Source organism: Tamandua tetradactyla, chromosome 19 (assembly GCF_023851605.1).
Source record: "Tamandua tetradactyla isolate mTamTet1 chromosome 19, mTamTet1.pri, whole genome shotgun sequence".
Lineage (NCBI taxonomy): Eukaryota > Metazoa > Chordata > Mammalia > Pilosa > Myrmecophagidae > Tamandua > Tamandua tetradactyla.
The window spans coordinates 17,396,310-17,416,581 of NC_135345.1; the positions used below are offsets into that span (position 1 = coordinate 17,396,310).

Here is a 20,272-nt window from a genome sequence, read left to right on the forward strand (position 1 = left end):
AACTAGAAAGTGGCATTTGTTTCAAAGCGCTGTCAATATATTTAATGCCACTGAGTTGTATACTTTAAAACTGGCCAATGGTAAACTTTGTTGTCTATATTTTTACCACAATTAAAAAAAAAGATAAAAGACAAGATACTTGTGCTCAATGGTTTAATGGTTCAAAATAATTCAGCTCCAATTATTGAACATTACTGAGCGCAGGGTACTATGGGAGAAGCTGCTGGGAGTTCACAGATAAGGAAGGCAAACAAAGGCCTGACATCTCAGGGTCTTACTAGCCAAAGGGTTGTTCGCAGCTCAATAGCTTCAGCGTCACCTGGGGGTTTGTTTAAAATGCAAATTCTCAGGCCTTGTCCTACACGCACTGAACCTGAAACTCAGCCTCGGGGGCAGGCCATCTGGGTTTAATCCAAAATTCGAGACGCACTGACCCAGAGACTAGCTATAGGAAAGTAGAGGAAATAGGACAAACACATACAATCTCTATGAGGACAGAGAGGGTGAATCAGGACAAGAAGAGAGATCAGAGAAGTGCTGCAATGGTTTTGGGGTCCAACCGCATACATCACAGTCTTGGGGGTGGGGTGGGGGTTAGAACTGTAGAGCTGCCTGAGTCCTACCTAAAGATTTTAATTCACTGGTCTGAATTTTTGTTAAAAACCAATAAAAAAAGCCTTTGGTTGACCCCGACAATTTTCAGAGGCGTTTGGTCCTGAGCAGAAACAAGCCATCAGTAATGATGAAAAGAAGACGCTGCAATAGAAGGCGAGTATCAAGAGAAGGCACCATCTGCCCAGCGCTCAGTTGGAAGGAAGGATTAAGATGCTGAGCTGCCTTTTAACAAAACTGAGAGCCTGAAGCTCCAGGGGTAAAGCGATTATGGTAGTCATTGAAAATTCAGCAGGCAGGGGACTTATCACTTAGAAGGAGACCCTAGTTTACCACCCATTCTGCCTTAGGAGACTGGAAACTCTATTTCTGATGATGACATCAAGGATTCACAAGAAGTTTGTGCTTCATTCCCACAGGTCCCACCGGTCCCACTCTAAGAAAAAGGCTTCCTTAGGAGAGCAAGGCTAAGATGGGAGAATTGCTGGTGTACTGCTGATGCCACTGGGTTGCTGAGCTGTGAGTAAGGTCCCTTGAGCAGCCAGGGAGCATGTTCCAAGTACATCCTCTTTCCCCAGAGGCGTGGGATATAGCGAGTAACTTCAGACAGGTCCATTAAGCAGTCAGAATGTGAACTGACAGCCCGGGCTTGCCATTAAGCCACTGTAGTTTGAAAGTAATTATGCCATTGTCTGTAAATATGAGTGTCGCTCTGATGAACCTGTTCTGATGTGTTAGGATTGTGGGAGCAGAGAGCTGTAATAAATGCAAGCTTTTTAAATGCAAGACCTTTCAAATTGGCAAGCTTTGGAGTTAAGAAGTCAAGACCTCAGCGTATCTTGTCTGTTAGGCTGTTTTTGGCTAATTGTTAAATACTCCTCTCTCCAGACCATTCTCTGCCAGTCTTCCTGATATTATTCCTCAGGAGTCTACCTGTAACAAGGTGAGCTCTGTTCACAGGAATCTATCCCAAGCAAATAACTGAGCAAGAGTGCAAGGATAGAATCACAAGTGTGGCTTATTATAAGAGTGAAACACTGGAGTCAGCCAAAATGTCCAGCCCTTAGGAGCTATCTCAGGGAATCTTCTGGGTCCCTCAGACTGTTAAATGTTTTCATGGTCCTTGCTTGGTAGCATGTTGAAATTATAATTCAATTATTGTATAAAAACAGTAGAAGCTCTTTTAACCAATTTCCATTCAACCAAAGCCTAGATAAATTGATACTCTTCATTCTTTCTTTGAAAAGCCTCTAGACTTCTGCTGAAACTAATTGTCACCTGTTTATGCCAGTTGCATTTGTTATTGTAATTATGTAATTTAACACCACATTAAGTCAATTAAATATGAGTGGGAAAAGAAAGTTGTTGTTCCTATGAAAACGAGATTGAATGCTCTGGAAAGACTCCACATAGACAAGTTGCTAAACTAAAAAACATGGTTTCAAGCCTTTGCAGAACATCAACAAGTTCCATCTCCCTATCCCATATTATCGACAGCCCCTTCCAACATGAAAAAGTTAGAATGGCCATAGCCCAAGTACCCTAAAGAGTGAGAGAAAGATCAAAGGTGATTGTGCGGTTATACAGAAGGTCGGGTTTAACAAATGAATATGAGTACTGAATCAGTATGTTGATATTTCTTCTATCTCCAGTACCTCAGAGCAACTAGAAATAAAAACTTAAAATTGTGGAAATGTAACCCACAACTGTAACTCTGAAATCTGTTCTACAACTAATTGTTGTGATGTACTTTGAACTTTATTGCTTTTTTGTATACATTGCTGTTTTTTCACAAAAATGAAAAAAAGAGAGAAGGAAGAGTATAATAGAGAAGATAGGATTTATCAAATGAATATGACTGCTGAATCAATATATTGATATTCCTTTTGGCCTCCAGTGTCTTGGAGCAACTAGAAGAAAAAATAAAAAATTGTGGAACTGTAACCCATGCCAAACTTTAAAAGCTGTGGTATAACTACTTGTTAAAATGTACTTGGAAATTGAAACAAAACCTGGTATCAAACTAAGCGTGACAGCAGTGAAAAAAAAAACTGGGAAACAATATGTAGAGGTTTAGAAGATTCTGAACTCAGATTGTTTTACATGTGTTTTAGTTTTCATTATTCACTTTAAAGACACCAAAATGGGAAAAAGGACAGACGCATTATAGGTAGGGTGGCCTTATGTTCCAGTTGGCCTTAGACAGTTCCTGTCCACACTTACCGTTTTGACTTATTACCCTATCTGGTTTAGTGCCCATTTCATTCTCGGAAGTGTCCCAGTTTGGATGATAAACTAAAAGGTCACCCTAAGTATAGGTGTTGATTATGCAAGGAAAATAAGGTGGAATGCCAATCAACTGGCCATTCCCAAGGAATTAAAACTCAGCTTCACATAAAAGAATGGCTACTGAATTCTCATTTATGTATTTGAGACTGGTGATTTTTTCTCTGAGGGGTCAGACAGTAATTATTTTAAGCTTTGCTGGTAGTACAGTCTCGGTACTTAAATCTGCTGTTTTAGCGCAAAAGCAGCCACTGGTCTTTTGTAAATGAATGGGCATGGCTGTGCTCCAGTAAAACTTTACCTATAATCACTGAAATCTGAATTTCCTATCATTTTCATGTGTCACAAAATATTATTTTTTGATTCTTTTTCCAGCCCATAAAAAAATGCATAAAACATCCTTAGCTTGTGGCCTGTACAAAAACAGGTGTAGGCTGGATTTCACGTGGGGGCAATAGTACGGTAACTCTGTTTTAAATTAAAACAAACAAACAAAAAAGGGTGTTATGCATTATTAAGTTTGTTTTTATGATTTTTAGCTTTCAGTTATTCAACAGTCCAAATGACATTGAATAAGAGGGCTTTTATTTTATTTGTTCATGCTCTTTTCATTTTGTTTGCCTGAATGCTAGAAGATATAAGGGAGCTCCTGCCACATAGCAAGTGCTTTGTAAATGCTCCTTAAACGAATGAAGTTAAATTATGTGTTATCCCCACAATGGGGTGCTATAAAACCCTTAAAAATGATGTTGAAAGGTTCAAGATTTATTGTGAAGGGGAAACGTGTTACATATTAGTTATGTATAATGTAGCTATTTAAAAAATTATATTGTCTATATTTTCATGGAAAATCATCTGGTAGGATATATGTACTTGTTTGGGGGGGGTGCAAAAAATTTTCCCTTTTTGCTTATCTGTATTTAAAAAATCTTTCTGAAATGAGTATGTTTTCTCTGTGTGACTGGTCGGTGGTGGTGCTTTTGCTTCACACTATGTAATTCCATAGTCCTGATGGAATTTGGATCAGACCAAATGGAGGCACCAAATCCTATCTGTCACAGTGGCCAGGTGGGGATTGGGAGAGAGTGGGAGAAGTCCACGTCCTTGTCAGGGATGGCTAATCTTCCATTGTGCTCAGAAAACTAGAAATTAGATGTTAGCACCTCTTGGGTTCTGGCCTGTTGAAAGGGGCCTCCCCACTCTCCCATTTTATCCTGAAAGCAACAAGGGGTCCAGGAAGAGTTTTGTATGTTTATCAAATGAACACTTGCTGAGCACCTACCATGGACCAGGCAGTGTTCTTGGTGCTAGGGTTATAGGAGAAGAAGCAGTTCCTGCTGTCATGAACTTCCTCTGGAGAGGAGAGAGAGGTGGTAAACAAACAGATGAAGGTAAAATGGAAACTGCCAGGTAGTGCCAGGGTGATCTCTGAGATAGTGGCAGGCAGTTGCATTAGTCTCGGGGTCAAGGAGGCCCACTGACATTTGAGCTGAGTCACTGAGCCAGGATCAGGCAGAGGGCAAAGACTCCGAACCTGGCAACATCTGAAGACCAAGACTTGTGCGGATGCCAAGATGATGCAGAGAGGTGGGTAGGGAGCATCTCAAGGGGCCATGACAAAGAATTTATTCTAAGCAAACAAACTTTATTCCAAGTGAAACTGGAAATCATTGGTGGGTTTTAAATGGAAGAGTTATATGCTTTGATTTACATTACATATATATATAATATATATTTTTAAAAATCTAATATATATATTTACATAAATCTCTTCTAGTTTGCTAGCTGCCAGAATGCAATATACTAGAAACAGAATGGGTTTTTAAAAAGGGGAATTTAATAAGTTGCTAGTTTACAGTTCTTAGGCCGGGAAAATATCCAATTAAAACAAGTCTATAGAAACATCCAGTCAAAGGTATCCAGGAAAAGATACCTTGGTTCAAGAAGGTCAATGAAGTTCAGGGTTTCTCTCTCATCTGGAAAGGCACATGGTGAACACAGTCAGAGTTTCTCTCTCAGCTGGAAGGGCATGCGGTAAGCAAGGAGTCATCTGCTACCTTCTCTCCTGGCTTCCTGTTTCATGAAGCTCCCCAGGAAGCGTTTTCTTTCTTCATCTCCAAAGATCACTGGCTTGTGGGCTCTCTGCTTCTCCTGGCTATGTCATTCTGCTCTGCTCTCTCTGAATCGCTCCTTCATTCTCCAAAATATTTCCTCTTTTATAGGACTCCAGAAACTTATCAAGACCCACCCAAATGGGTGGCGACAGGTCATCACCTAATCCAGCTCAACAACCACTCTTGATTAAATCACATCTCCAGGGAGATGATCTGATTACAGTTTCAAACATACATTATTGAATAGGGATTATTCTGCCTTTGCAAAATGGAATTTAGATTGAAACATGGCTTTTCTAGGGGATATGCATCCTTTCAAACCAGCACAAATGTATACATACTATATATTTTAAAGGCTAATGCTTGTCACTATATGAAGAGTTAGGACGTAGTTAGGAGGCCACAGCAGGAGGCTAGAGGGGATAGTGACTTAGACAAAGTGGTAAAAGAAATGGAGAAGGTAGACTGATTTGGGTTATATGTTTTTGAGGTAGAGTCCAAAACTTACTTTAGAATTGGATTTAAACACAGAAAAACATGATTTTTTAAAACAGTTTAAGTGAGAAATAATTCACATACAATTCACCCACTGAAAGTGTACAATTCAGTGGTTTTTGGTATATTCATGGTTGAGCAATCATCAACACAATAAGTTCCTAGAATATGCTCCTGACTCCAAAAAATAAATTGTGTCTCCCCTTAGCTGTCTCTCTCAAACTTCCCCCAGCCCCCCAGTCCTAGGCAACCGCTAATCTACTTTTTGTCTGTGTGGATTCACCTATTCTGGATATTTCATGTAAGTGGAATCATATAATACGTGGTCCTCTGTGACTGGCGTCTTTCACTTAGCATAATATTTTCAAGGTTCATCCATGTTGCAGCCAGTATACTTTATTCCTCTTTATAGCTGAATAACATTCCAGTGTATGGATATACCACTGATGGACACTTAGGTGGCTTCCACTTTTTGCTATTATGAATAATGCCGTTATGAACATTCGTGTGCCAGCTTTTGTGCAGACAGGTTTTCATTTGTCCTGGGTAGATACCCAGGGGTGGAATTGTCGAGTCACGTGGTAACGCTATGTTTAACCGGTAGAGGAACTGCCAGACTGTTTCCCATGTGGCAGCCTCCTTTCCCATCCCCAGAGTAGGAGGGTATGACACAGTTTTAAGACCACTTTGGCAGCTATGTGGGAAGAGGTCTGGGAGAGGGCAGGGGTGGGAGGAACAGAGACCACAATGGTCACTGCAAAGGGCGAGGCACTTTAGCAGGGCTCAAGGCCCCCAAACTTATGGTCCACTTCAGACTGTTTTATGGCCAAAACGTTGCTTGTGAGATGAGCCATCTTTACACCGAGAATCATATCATTAAATTCAGATTCCATCAGCTAGGGCTTGTTAAAACAGATTGACGGTCTTCACACTTAGAATCCTAAAGTAAACGGGTATGGAACTGCTTAAGCACCTGTCCCCAGACAGGCTCCTGCAAGCAGGAGGATATTTTTACGAGAAGCTGAGGGCGTCAGGAGGTGCAATAAAAAAGCCACCCCTTCAAGGCAGACAAACACAGGGCTCAAGTGGCAGCCTGTGGGTGGGGATTCCTGGGCTTGGCCAGGCATTACTCTCACTGCATTAGGACAGTCTCCTGGTCTCTCAAGTCCAGAGAAGGACTGGCTTTCCTCCAGGTTGCTGGTTTTAACTCTTGGCTGCTCTCTTCAAACCTCTACAGTTCCTCCAGTTTGGGAAGGGGAGGGAAACCAACATCTGCCAAGCTTACTATAGGCTAGTTACTGGGTTGGATGCTTCACTTATATTCATGATGTTAGCAAAAACCTCACAACAAATCACCAACCAAGGAAAAAAGTATTTTCCCCCTAATTTACAGATGAGGAAAATTAATGTCTTTGGTTTGGGAGGTCAGAAAAAGCTCTTGGAGGAGATGACATTTTAGCTGATACCAGGCATGCAAAGATCAGGAAGAAGAGAATTCAAAGAGAAAGAAATGTGCCCATGTCTAATCCAAAAGTTGTCCATTAACAGGGGGTGCAAGGGTAGTTCAGTGCTAGAATTCTCACCCGCCATGTGGGAGACCGGGTTTGATTTCCAGTCCGTGCACTTCCCAAAAAACAGACAAACAAACAAAAGTTGCCCATTAGCTAGGAGCCTTCATTTTTTTACTCTCATTTAATTTTAACTTACATTCATTAGTATAAATAATGAAGTCATCTCGAGAGAAACAAATCAAGTTTAAATTCATTCAAAAGACAACTTTGAGTAAAAAACACAATTCCTTTTTCTTACTATTTCAGATTTTGTGCTCAGGTTAAGACGCTTTCCCAAATACAGGAATTAGTGTTTACTATAACACTTTACTAAAATTCTCAAACTGGACTAAGCCCTAAGAACTGCGTGTTGGGATTTTAGGAAAGCCTGATAAATACAATCCCTCTTCCCCACTGAACTAATTGAAATATGCCAGTGGACCAAAATAGCGCCGTATTTCCGATAAAGTTAATATTGGTGATTGTGGCGTATGTGGGGACCCCCTCCCAGTCACAACGGTGGACCAGTGCAGCTCTTCCCTCTAGGACCGAGCCCACCCCTGGAAAACTGATGGCATGTGTGCTTCCACTGGCAGAGCACTCTGTGGGAGAGAAGAGTGGAAGAGGCAGGAACGCTGCATGCCCAGTTCCTGCTCCAATCTCACCAGTGAGACATAGATGCCCCCTTGCCTGGGGAAAAGTAGCAAAGGTGGTGGAGGGAGGTGAGAAGTGTTACAATGGTGGTGCTCCCTTCCCAGGGAGGACACGTGAGGATGGAGAAGAAGCATCACCACCACCACCCACTTCCATCCCTGGGTTCTGGTTGTCCTGACTTTGTCAACATGCATAAGGTGACCTTGGGCAAGTGTCCTGAATCTCAGATTTCTTTCCCTCTCAGTTAGAGATGAGCTCCCCTCCCACAGAACTGCTGTGCACACAAAGGGTGAGTGAGTATGTCAAAGGTTTTCCAAAGTCCACAGACACTATGGAAACCTAAGTATCCCTAAGACATAGAAGTTGCAGATGCTTTATTCAGCCCTTGCTCTTGTAGGGTCTTCTGGTGAAACTAGGGTAACTTAGTTGGTCCCATGGCATTATTTTACTCCTCATACTGCTAACTTGGCAGCTTCTGGCACTAAGAGGGCTGCTCATCTCCGCCTGGGGACTTCTCCTCTAATTGCTCCAGGAGAGAGAAAGTTTCAGGGAAAGACAGTTATCAGGCTCGCAGCCCCTGCTCCCTAGCGTCAGCCCTCATTTAGACATGGTAACCGGGGAGGAAACGAGGGCTCTCTGAATCATTTTCTTTTATGAAGTTTCTAATTAGGGTGAGACATTCTATCCCTCCTTGGAAATCAGAGTTGGGGAAGTCCTAGGTATAAGGGATTCCAACTTTTCTGGGTCTGAGAGTGTGGAGAGCTGCAAAAGGGGAAAGCAACTGAAGACTGCTGAGACGATGCAAAAGCAGAAGCCAGAAGGGCACAGGGAGAGGGCAGGGCAAACTTGCCTGGGGTTTCAAGATCAAAGGCTCCTCACTGACAGCTCTGCCCAAAAGCTTTAAAGGAGAGTGGATTTGGAAACTCCTGCTCGCTCAAATCATTCCTCTTGTGCAGTGTTTTAGTGCAATTGTTCTGAACTGCTGGTTCTCAACCATGTCTGCACATCAGAAGCTCTGAGGGAGCTTCAGACTGCCAATGCTGCCGCTATTTCCTCCCTTTCTTCTAAGTGACTGCTGTGAGATGAGGCCTGGACACTGGCATGCTTTTTGCTTGTTTGTTTTAATTTTGTTTGTTTGTTTGTTTAGAAATAATTTCAAACTTGGAGGGCAGAGCTGCAAGAAAAAGAATAGAACAAAGAATATCCACCATAATCTGTCACCCAGATTCACCTATTCTTAACATTTGTCCCATTTGTTTTATCATTTGCTCTTTTATATATATAGCAGGCAGAAAAAATATATACACGCAATTTGAGAGTAAGAAATCATACTTAGTTCCCTGAAAGTAAGTGCTTTAGTTTGCTAAAGCTGATGAATGTAATATACCAGAAATGGGTTGGCTTTTACAATGGGGATTTCTTAACATACAAGCTTACAGTTTTTAGGCCATGAAAAATGTCCATATCACGGCATTATCAGACGATATCTGGTCTCCTTTGTTACCCAGTCATGTATTGGCCAGTATCTGCTGGTTCTTCTCTCCTGGGTTTTGCTTCAGCTTCTGGCTTCAGTAGCTTCCTCTCTCACCTTCCGTGTCTTCTCTCTGTCTTTTATCCTTTTTGAAGGATTCCAGGAAGAGGATTAAGACCCACTGGGACAAGCATCAACTGAAATAACCTAATCAAAAGATCCCACCCACAACAGGTCTATACCACAGGAATGGATTGAAAGAACATGATCTTTTCTGGGGCACCTACAGCTTCAAACCACCACAGTAAGGCATGCTGCAGGGTATATTTGTTTAAACTAAGAATATTTTCTTGTATAACCACAAAATAGTTATCAACTCCAGTAGGTTCAACCTTGTTACAATACTTTTTATCTTCTCTGCCATCTATACTCCAGTTTTGTCAACTGACCCTATCGTCTACTTGTAGCATTTTTTTTTTCCCTCCAGTTTAAAATCCAGACTAGGATTAGGCATGGCATTTAGTTGTATGTTTTTAAAAGCTCTCCAAGTAATTTTAATGAACAGGCAGAACCTGCCTGCCACTGTATAAATGAATACTTATTTATGAAACTAACGTGTATTTAGGGCCTGCCAGCTGCAAAGTATTGTGAATAAAAGTAAGGAGTGTATCATTTTAAGGAACATAGTATATATACACAAATCAACTATAATAGCAGAGGGATATGTATCACGAAAGAAATATTACTGAAATCTGTGGGAGTAAACTTTAATTAAATTTGAGCTTATTGAGGTTCTACTGTGTATCAGGCATTGCACTGATAAAATTAATATATAGTTAATAAGATAAAAATCAATATATAATTAATTAATACATGATTAATTACAAAAGCAAAGTTTTTTGAAGACTTCTTAGAGGAAGTGGAACTTAAAAGATAAGAAGATTCGACTTTTAGAGATGAAAACATTTCAGGCAGAGGAAACATCCAGGGGAAAAACAGAGATGGAAGCCAGCAAGTGGGTGGAACTGGGAGAGAACTGTACGGCACTGGGCTTTGAGAATCGGGTACATGGGGGATATTGCAAAAGATTTAGCTAAAAAAGGAGGCATGATGGTACAATCACTTTGTAAAACAGTTTGGCAGTTTCTTAAAAAGTTAAGCAAAAATTTACCATATAACCAATTAATATTTTAAAACTTTAACTTATGTGTGAGACTAAAGCAAAAAATGTTTATTTGGTACAAAATTTATATTTTGACTAGTGCAGTTCCTAATATAACTTATGTGGACAGCCTAATCGAACACCTTAAGTACGTGGAACCTTGAGTAGGGCATGAGATTTTATAAGTTTGTCCAGAGTGATACCCTGATAAATCTCAGAGTGATTTGAACAGTGAATAAAAAAGTATTTACAAAGTCCCCTTCGGGGAATGGTGAGAAAGGGACAAAATTCAACTTCCCCAAGTGGAGAATTCTTGATAGTCTCACAAGCAGTGAGGACAACCAAAGCAATAGGGTGAGCCACCAATCTTGGGGTTTGTTCATATGAAACTTAAGCCTGCAAAGGATAGGATAAACCTACTTAAAATTAGGTCTAAGAATCACTCCCAGGAGAACCTCTTCTGTTGCTCAGATGTTGCCTCTCTCTCTCAGCCAACACAACAAGCAAACTCACTGTCCTCCCCCTCTCCACATGGGACATGACTCCTAGGGGTGTGGACCTTCCTGGCAACGTGGGACAGAAATCCTAGAATGAGCTGAAACTCAGCATCAAGGGATTGAGAATACTTTCTCGACCAAAAGGGGGAAGAGCAAAACCAGACAAAATAAAGTGTCAATGGCTGAGAGATTTCAGAGTCAAGAGGTTATCCTGGAGGTTAGTCTTATGCATTAAAGAGATATCACCTGTTTAGTGAAGGTATAATGGAGAGGCTGGAGGGAACTGCCTGAAAATGTACAGCTGTGCTCCAGTAGCCATGTTTCTTTAAGATGATTGTATAATGATATAGCTTTCAGTGTGACTGTGATTGTGAAAACCTTGTGTCTGATGCTCCTTTTATCTACCTTATCGACAGATGAATAAAATATATGGATTAAAAATAAATAATAATATGGGGAACAAATGTTAAAATAAATTTAGTAGATTGAAATGCTAGTGGTCAATGAAAGGGAGAGGTAAGGGGTATGAATTTTTTTCTGTTTTCTTTTTATTTCTCTTTCTGAATTGATGCAAATGTTCTAAGAAATGATCATGATGATGAATATACAACCATGTGATGATAAAACACACACACACACACAAAACTTACCATATAACCCAACCATTTCAGTCTTAGGTATCTATGCAGGCATAAGGAAAACTCGTGCTCACGCAAAGACTTATATGTAAATGTAATGTTCATAGGGGCATTAACTGTAACAGCCAAAAAGGGGAAACAGCCCAAATGGCCATCAACTAATGAATGGATAAACACAATGTGGTATATCCGTATAAAGGAACATTATTCAGCAATGAAAATGAATGAATTAATGATATATGCTATAATATGGATGAACCTCAAATGCATTATAGTAAGTTTTAGTACTAAGTGAAAAGGCCAGATGCAAAGATTCATAGAAATCATATAAATGACTTCATTTATATGAAATATCCAAAAAAAGCAAATTTATAGAGCCTGAAAGAAGATTAGTGGTTTGGCTGGGGCTAGGGATAGGAATGGACACAAGGGAGGGATTTCTTTGGGATGTTGGAAATGCACTAAAACTGGATTATGGTTATAGCTCAACAACTCTGTAAATTTATAAAACATATGAATTTTACACTAAAACAGGTGAATTTTATGATACCAATAAAGCTGTTTAAAACTAAGTAAGAAATTATGAATCAAAATTAAGCATAAAAGAAATTAGAATACTCTTAGAAATGAAAAATAAAATCAAATGCTAAAGCTTAGTAGATGGGGAAAAATTTCTGGACTAGACAAATTATTTAGAGGACTAGCAAACTGGAACACAGGATTGAGGAATTTACCAGGATGCAACATAGAGAGAAAACTAATTTAAAAAAATGACATTTGAGGGTCTAGATTCTTCACTCACATCATGGGAGTTACAGAAGAAAGAATGGAGGCAATGGTGGAGAAACAACATTTCATGAGAAAATTGTTGAAATTTTTCCAGAATTAAATAAAGAACATGAGTCTTTCATAGAGAGGACACTCCTAGTTTCACAGAGATAATGAGAAACTAATTCCTAGACAGTTCTAGTGAAATTGCTGAAAATCAAAAATAAAGAAAAAATTCTTAAATGCTACCAAGGAGAAAAGGCAGATTGTCTATAAAGGAATGAAAATTAGATTGACAATTTTTCACCCGCAACAATTAATATCAAAAGACAATGGAGTATTATCATTGGCATTTCATGGGAAAATAACTATCCACTGGAATTTCATATCCAAATAAGTTAACATACAAGAGTGAGTGCAAAATAAATACATTTTTTTCTAATATACAAATAATTCCCTCCCACATCTACACTATTTAAAAGAACTATTAAAGGAAGAACTTCAGCTAGAAGAAAAGTGAACCCAAACAGAAGTCTTTGGATTCGAGAAAGTGGTAAGCAGAGAAATTGATAAACTATCAGTACACTTAATTACCTTTTGACTACAAAAACCTATTTTTAAATTTAAAGAGTAAAAATAAGACTCTAGACAACAATAACAACACAGGAAAGGGAGGGCTGTTAAATGGGTAAAAAAAAAAGCAAAGCTCTTTGATAGGAAGAAAGAATTACACAGTAACTTTGTTAGAAAAATAATTACAGGTAAGTATATATGTTGAAAAACAAAAGACAATTCTGTGAAGAACTGAAATAGAGCCGAATGCTTCCAAACCAGCAGTAGAAAATGAGGGATTATGGATCACATTGCTAATCCAATGCAGGCAGGAGTGGAGAAAAAGGAAGCAACCAAAAAGAAAACCATGAGATATGATGGAATAATAAGCCCAGATATATTAGCAGTAACAGTAAATGTACCTGGATTAAATTCACCTGTCAGAGACACAATGAAAACAAAGCTCACAGAGAGATTAAATATAAAGAGGCAGAAAATAGGTGACAATCAAATAGAGGCCAAAGGAAAGATGGCATATCAATAGGAATTTAAAAAATATGTATAGATTTAAAAAATATCTACTTTAAACGATTAGCATGAAAAATGGTAAAGAGAGAAGGAGCTAATAAGAATTAACCATGATTCTAATGCAGAATATACTCTGAGACACTATCTCGTACATGAAGGGAAGTACTTGGCTTTTTTACTGCAATCTTCACTGTTTGGCACATAATAGCTGTTCCATAAATATCAGTGAGTAGAACGGTTGCCCCGATTATATTGAAATGATCTAATCATATATTTGTCACACCACGAGGGAAGAGGCTGGATTGACACCATACTTAACACAGGGCTTGGCACATACTAAGCACTCTAGAAAGATAAACAATTCAAGGTTCATCTTTTCCATAATATCTTTTCTGTTCCCATCCCGAATGACTTACCATCTCAGCAATCAGTTATACTGCACTGCTTTTAGTTTTCTCTCAATATCTCAAACCTTGTTTCTTGAACAATGTTTTAGATTCTTTGAAAATAGAGAATGTGCCTTCCACCATGCCTTGCGCTCTGCCAGGTACTTGAATAAATACTTTTGGGGACTGATGTCACTACTTAGAGATACACGCAGATTAGAACTCTGGTACCAGAGACAAGTGCAAAGCCTCCAAGGACCAGCTACGTTATTTCTTTTCAGTCCTGGACTAAAGAGATCATTGCGTGGAACCAGGTTCATGAGGAAAGAATGTGGAGAAGTTAACAAAAGGGACGGGGAAGGCTGTAGTGTGTCCAATTCCTTTGTGCTCTCTTCCTTCTGGCAGAATCTGAGAGGGGAGAGTGCCTGTGGTCCCACAAAAAAAGTGGGTGGTGGGGAAGTGGGAAGGAGGTAATGAGAAAAGAAAAAGGGAGAACCGTAGAATCTGGCGCTGACCTTCCACTGGCCGGCATGGGCTCTAGATTTATTACGCCACCAAAAAGAAACCCCAAAGCCCAGCGTTATATTCTTCCTCTTGAACCCTGTATAGGAGACAGGGAGGGAGGCTGTTCTCCATCTTTCCTAGGGACAAACAGGCACATGAAAGTAAGCTATGACAGGATTCTCCTAACCCGGAAGCAGCAAAGGGTTAACAGTGGTCACTGGTGGGAATTCCTTGCTGTGGTCTTTGTGAGGAGTTCAACCAGTGCCCAGGGCTCAGGCAGGGGGACCGCCTGGCTGACCTTCCAAGGTCTTTTCTAATCCCATAATTACATGGTGAATCGCGATCTTCCCCATTCATACTCCCACACACTTCTGCACCCAGTTTGATAGTAAGTCTCCTGGGCTGCCTTCCAGGTTTAGTACGGTGCTATAGAAGCTGCTGGCACTCAAGGAACGACTCAAATATTTGTTGAAGGAAGGAATAAACGAGTCAAGTGTTTAAACAGAGCCCACATGACCTCCCCAGCTGTAGCGTACGGCATGAATGAAATCACAACATGCCAGGCGCGATCGCTTGTACAGAGCTGGCAAAGGAAAACACACACAAATGCACTAGCCCTCGACTCACAGTCCCACCTTTCCCACTATGGGAAAATCACACACCACCTGCTCAGCACGCAGGCTGCAGGAGTTTGCTCAGTAAGGACTCTTTCTGTCTCTGCTGTTTTAGGATGGTGCCTCCAGAAGGTCAAGCCACCAAGGGTTAGGATGGCTTCCCTTCCCCGGGGGGCCTCGAGACAAAGTTTCTGTCCCGATTTCACCCAGGCAACCAGTGCCTGTGGCGAGCAGCTCTCCCGCCTGCAGCGCCGCACCTTACCTTGGTGAGCTGGGCGATCTTCTTGCACATTTTCACGTGGATCTCCGGATCGCCGTCCATTCTCCAGCCGGCGCCACTGCGGGCATCGGCTTGGGAGCCCGGGCAAGTCCCCGGCGGGTGAATTTTGCCATTGAGAGCAGAAGCCATGCTAAGACGCGCGCAAAGGCCCTAGCTCGGGTGCTCCCCGCCACCCGTGTGCACGTGCGTGCGCGCGCGGGCGTGTGAACCTGGAAGCTTTCTCCGGGGAGGTGGCACTGCAGTCCCGCAGTCGGTACAGCCGCGCGGCCCCAGCTTCGCGGTGGGGTCCGCCTCCCCCGCCCGCAGGCACGCCCACCCCACCTCCCCCCGCGCTCGCTTGCCAGCTCGCGGGCTCTGCGGGCACCCGCCCCCTGCGGCTGGGCCCCGGCGATCCGCATGTGCCTCTAGCGCCCGGCTGGCAGCTCTCCGGTCCGTGCGGATTGCGCCTCGGATAGTGGAGCTTCCGCGACCAGAAACCGCCCACCCTTGGGTGTGCTGGCCCGCTACGGCCCTCTCGGACACGTAGGGGGCGCGGGGTTCGGGACTCGGAGGAGACCGACCCCGCCCGAGGCGGGCTTCCGAGGCTAGGAGAGGGAAGAACCGGCCTCTGCCTCGAGCAGCCGGGGTGCGCTGGGGTTCCTAGACTAGCGCGGCCAGCCGCGGTTCCCAAGCTTCAGAGCTCCGCGCTGGGGGCCGGCGAAGAGGGGATTGACATGAGGGAGTCAGGGAAGTGAGGAGCGCGGGAGCAAAAGAGATGAGGGGCCCGGGCGCACTGGGTGGGTCCGCGCGGGGGCTGCGGGAGCTCAAAGCTGGGCTAGGGGTGGGAGGGGGCCACCATCCCCCATCTTGGGGAGGAGCCCGCACGTTGCGGGAGGATTGCCGGAGATCACGGAACAAAGGGACCAAGCAAAAGGGGTGGCACGGGAGCGGGTGAGCGATATCTAGGACCCAAAAGAGCAGAAAGCATAGTGCAGGCAGCTGGAGGAGCGTACAGGAAAAAGTCACAGGAGAAGAAAAAAGGATGGGTGTGGGAAGGGAGGGAGGAAGAGGAATGAGGAGTAGTGGAGTAGCAGTTGGAGCTGAAATTCTGAGTAAAGCAAGAGCAGAGCAAGTGAAGTGACTTGTCCAAGTACACACTGCTAGTTATCCACCGCCTGGAGCCAGGATCCTGTCAAGTCTTCGAATTCTGAGCTGGTGCCTTTTTAGTTAGTTTGTTTGGTGTGGGGAGGGGTTTGTGGGTTCGTTGTGTCTCCTTTTCTCTGGATTTAAACAGCGGGCTTCTAGGGAAATAGCACCGGTGTCAGATTTTCATAAAGTATTAATAGTATCGTCATCAGTAATGACTATTTTGCATGGTTGGTAATTTCATTTTACAAACTGCTTTATAACAAGATTTTTTAATAATCTTAACAGTGAGTAATCTTCAAAGGGTCTCAGAAATCATAACCTCATCCTTTCACACTGCGGGTGACTAAACCCATTTTTAAAGCTGAAGAAATTGACCTTGGAAGTTTATACCAAGTCAGGCAACTACAAGTACCAGAGTTGTATCTGAGACTGAGGTATTCCTGTTCTAAATTCCTTACCTTTTCCTCACTACATTGCACTGTCTTAGAGTGGCTAATCTGGGTTTTTGGTTTCTAGTTTATCTAGGTTCCCCCTCTTGGACTGCCACCCATTTTTGCATTTCATTCAGAAAACACAACGCCTGTGTCACTCAAGATGTAGATTTAGGCTTTTGGGCCCTACCCTACTCCTGATTCACAACCTCTGGACGTGGGATCCATGAATCCACACTAAACAAGCTTCCTCTTTAATTCCAAATGACACATTTGAGTTGTTTTTTTTTTTCCTTCAGCATCTTCATACACACTGAATCTTCCAGGAATTCAACCTTGTGTAAACTTAAGGAAATTTAGCTTTTTTTGGTGCAGATTTTTAAAAGTTGTTTACCATTTTGGGAAATCACACTATTAATTGACATGTGGCTCATGGTATCTGGTTGTCAATCAACACACTTGTACTATAGCTGCCAAATGCATGATGAGTCCATTTTGTGTGCAAGCATCTGAATACATTAGGTCATAAAATTAATCAGACCAGAGCATTTAAATATCAAAATATGTTATAATTATTTTCATTTTATTTCTCCTTTATTTTACTGTCAAGAAATTATGCTGATTTAAAAAATAAAATAAATGAAAAAACAAAAAACAAAACAAAGAAAAAAGAAATTAGACTGATTTTTAAGAAGGTGTGTAGTAGGTAATGTATATTATCTGTGAATTATAGGATAGTAAGGTGAACATTCTAAAAAAGGTGGGTTGGTATTCAGATGTACTTTAAATGAAAATTACTATTAACTTTACTCTGGAATAAATGTAGAATTCCATATCCAGGCATCTGTGTGTATACATATATATGATGTGAATATGTATCTATAAATTATACACATATACCCTGATGACATGCAATAAGAAATACATGTGTTCTGGTTATTTAGTCATGAATATTCATTCAGATATAGTAACTCCATCAACCAAAACATGATAATTCATTTCAGAATCAAACCTTTGAAATCTTCATTACATGCAACTCTTTCAAATGAACCAGAATGTAGCTGAAGAAAATGTAATTCTAGGTTGTTCAGATACCATGCCAGAAATCCAAACCTGGAACTATAGGCCTTGTGGGCGGTGGGGAGATAGGTGGTTTGGGTCTCTAAGATTGGGAAATGCTGCTCCAGATGATCTTACATACATTAAAGTTTAGTAATACTGCATTCTATCCCCAAGTTTTTGTTATTCAAATATGATTTTATTAGGTCCAATAATTGAAATGTTTAAAATATTAGGCCATATATATTTCTATATATTTATATAGAAATGTTTAAAATATTAGGCCATATATATTTCTATATATTTATAGAAAAATATATAGTTTTCTATAAAACTATAGAAAAAATATAGTTTTCCAGTAGGGTATATTATATTTTCAACTTTATAAAGGAAGATGGTGAGAAAATCAGATTTCCTTACCAGGTTTGTTCAACCACAGCTACTATAATCAAGGTACCACTAGCTGACCTGTCTTGGAAAGAGCTCTCTGCAATTTCTGGGATTTTCTAGCACTGTGATAGTAAGGTCCCTTTATCCTAGAGAATGAATTAGAAGGCAGAAAAGAATTGTGCACTGGATCAAATAAGGGGGTAGAAGAACATTTATTAGGCCACTAATGTGGTCTTGCCACATTAAGCCCCCTGCACGTGCTCTTACCTCCTCTAAGGTCATCATCTTCACTCTGTAGTGCAGGAAATTGATGCTAAGGAGGCTAAGTTACTTACCCAATTTTATACAGCTAGTAAATGGATGTGGGGTGATCTGATTTCAGTCTATGCTCTTTCCAGTGCTGGCAGTCTGACATGTTTTAGGGCATATTGTTTTGAACACTATTCACTTAGTAGAGGGGATGTCTTTTTTAATTTTATTTTTTGTTAATAAAGAGTTATAGTTCCATTTTTAACTGCCAGTATTCTATTATATACACTAGCATATTAATCCTGTCCTCTATTGAGGGGAACATTTTAAGCAAAAATGTTTCATATATGTGTGTAATGTATGTCTACTGTATTATGAGAATATTCAGTTCTGTTCTAGAGGACAAGAAAAACAAAAAATTGTGATTGAAACTCACATGTTTAGTTTAATTGGTATACAAGTAGCATGTGAACTAGGCAGAACTCTTACGATGTGTTAAGTACAGATAATATTGTGAGACCTGATAAAGAGAGAATAAATGGAGTATATGATAAAAACGATAGAACAAACAAGTGTTACTAACAGACAGAAAAGGATGGAGAGGCCAGGTCATGGGTACAGATGATGTCACCTCCAGGGCCACAGCTAAGTTATTCCTGAAATGTCCATTTATTGGTGATATCCACTCCAGTTTCATGTATGTTTTGTCCCCAAAACACAGACAATAAACCTGGCTTTCAGCCATTAGCTAGGCATACTTGCTCCTGCATGTATCTTACAGAGCAAGCTTGTATTGGCTTTAGGCCCCCTCCATCTGCTGAGCTTCTTTTTTCAGTCTCAACTGTTCCTCATAACCACACTATCAGAGAAGGCTAAGGTAGCAGACAGGACATATAGGCATCAGGTAACAGAGGATTCAGGTAGTGTGATACTCCCACCTTCCTTGCATCCTATCCTAAGTGTGTCAACCTTCTCTTTAGTTTTCCAACTTACTTCTCTCTGCTTAAAATTGATTTATTAAACCAATTAATTTGAGCATCTTAATTTGGGCTGAGGTTTCCTGGCCCATGATATCTGGGATACCTGCCTGATGCTGTATTGGAGGCTACTGTTGCATCAAGGTAATTTTCTACATGACATCATTTGTACAAGGATCTTTGCACAGATGTGCAAGTATTTCTATAGAAATAAGTGGCAGAATAAGCCTGTTTCAAAGAATATGCACATTTTAAATGTTAACATATTTTGTAATACTTTTGTTCTTCAGAAGTTATTCCAGTTTTCCCTCTCATTGATAGTGTATGAAGATGCATATTTTCGCCTACACATGCCCAAACTAATTGCTATTGATCTTCAAATATCTTTCAATTTAGTAGGTGAAGAGTGTCTTCTCCTAACCTGTTTGATTAGTAGAGTGGTTGAAGCTCTTTCCACAACCTAATCAGTCATTGGTATTTCTTCTTTAAAAATTTTTTTTAAAATATGAACACTTCATGAATTTGCGTGTCATCCTTGTGCAGGAGCCATGCTAATCTTCTCTGTATTGTTCCAATTTTAGTATATGTGCTGCTGAGGTGAGCACCAGTCATTGGTATTTATGCACTCTTTTATTCCTGCTTATAAAGAGCTTTTCCTATATAGGGGCTTTTAGCAACTTACGTATCACATATATTGCAACCATTTCCCACAGTTAGTAATTTCCTTTAACTTTTTTATGCTCTATAAACATTTTGAATTTTTATGTAGGCAAATCAATTGATCTTTTCCTATACATTTTCTGGCTTTTGCATCATGCTTAGAAAGGCCACCCCAGAGTTCCTCCTAGTATTTTAATGGCTTCATTTTTAAGTTTACATAGTTGATATGGCTGGAATTTTTTTTTAAACTTTTTAAATTGTATAGTA

The 20,272-nt window shown here is 40.8% G+C and overlaps 1 protein-coding gene and 1 non-coding gene across 2 annotated transcripts in view; both read right to left on the bottom strand.

Annotated features, from left to right (window-relative positions):
• The window catches only part of FAM184B (family with sequence similarity 184 member B), a 162,644-nt gene extending 147,404 nt beyond the window's left edge, over nt 1-15,240 (bottom strand). The window contains exon 1 of the mRNA XM_077137121.1: nt 15,094-15,240. Coding sequence (XP_076993236.1) covers nt 15,094-15,240 — 147 coding nt within the window. The remainder of the gene's footprint in view (nt 1-15,093) is intronic.
• A 4,603-nt stretch (nt 15,241-19,843) lies between these two features.
• LOC143663794 (U6 spliceosomal RNA) lies at nt 19,844-19,950 on the bottom strand. Its single transcript, XR_013166176.1, has one exon. It is a non-coding gene; the product is annotated as a U6 spliceosomal RNA (small nuclear RNA).
• Between the last annotated feature and the right edge of the window lie 322 nt (nt 19,951-20,272).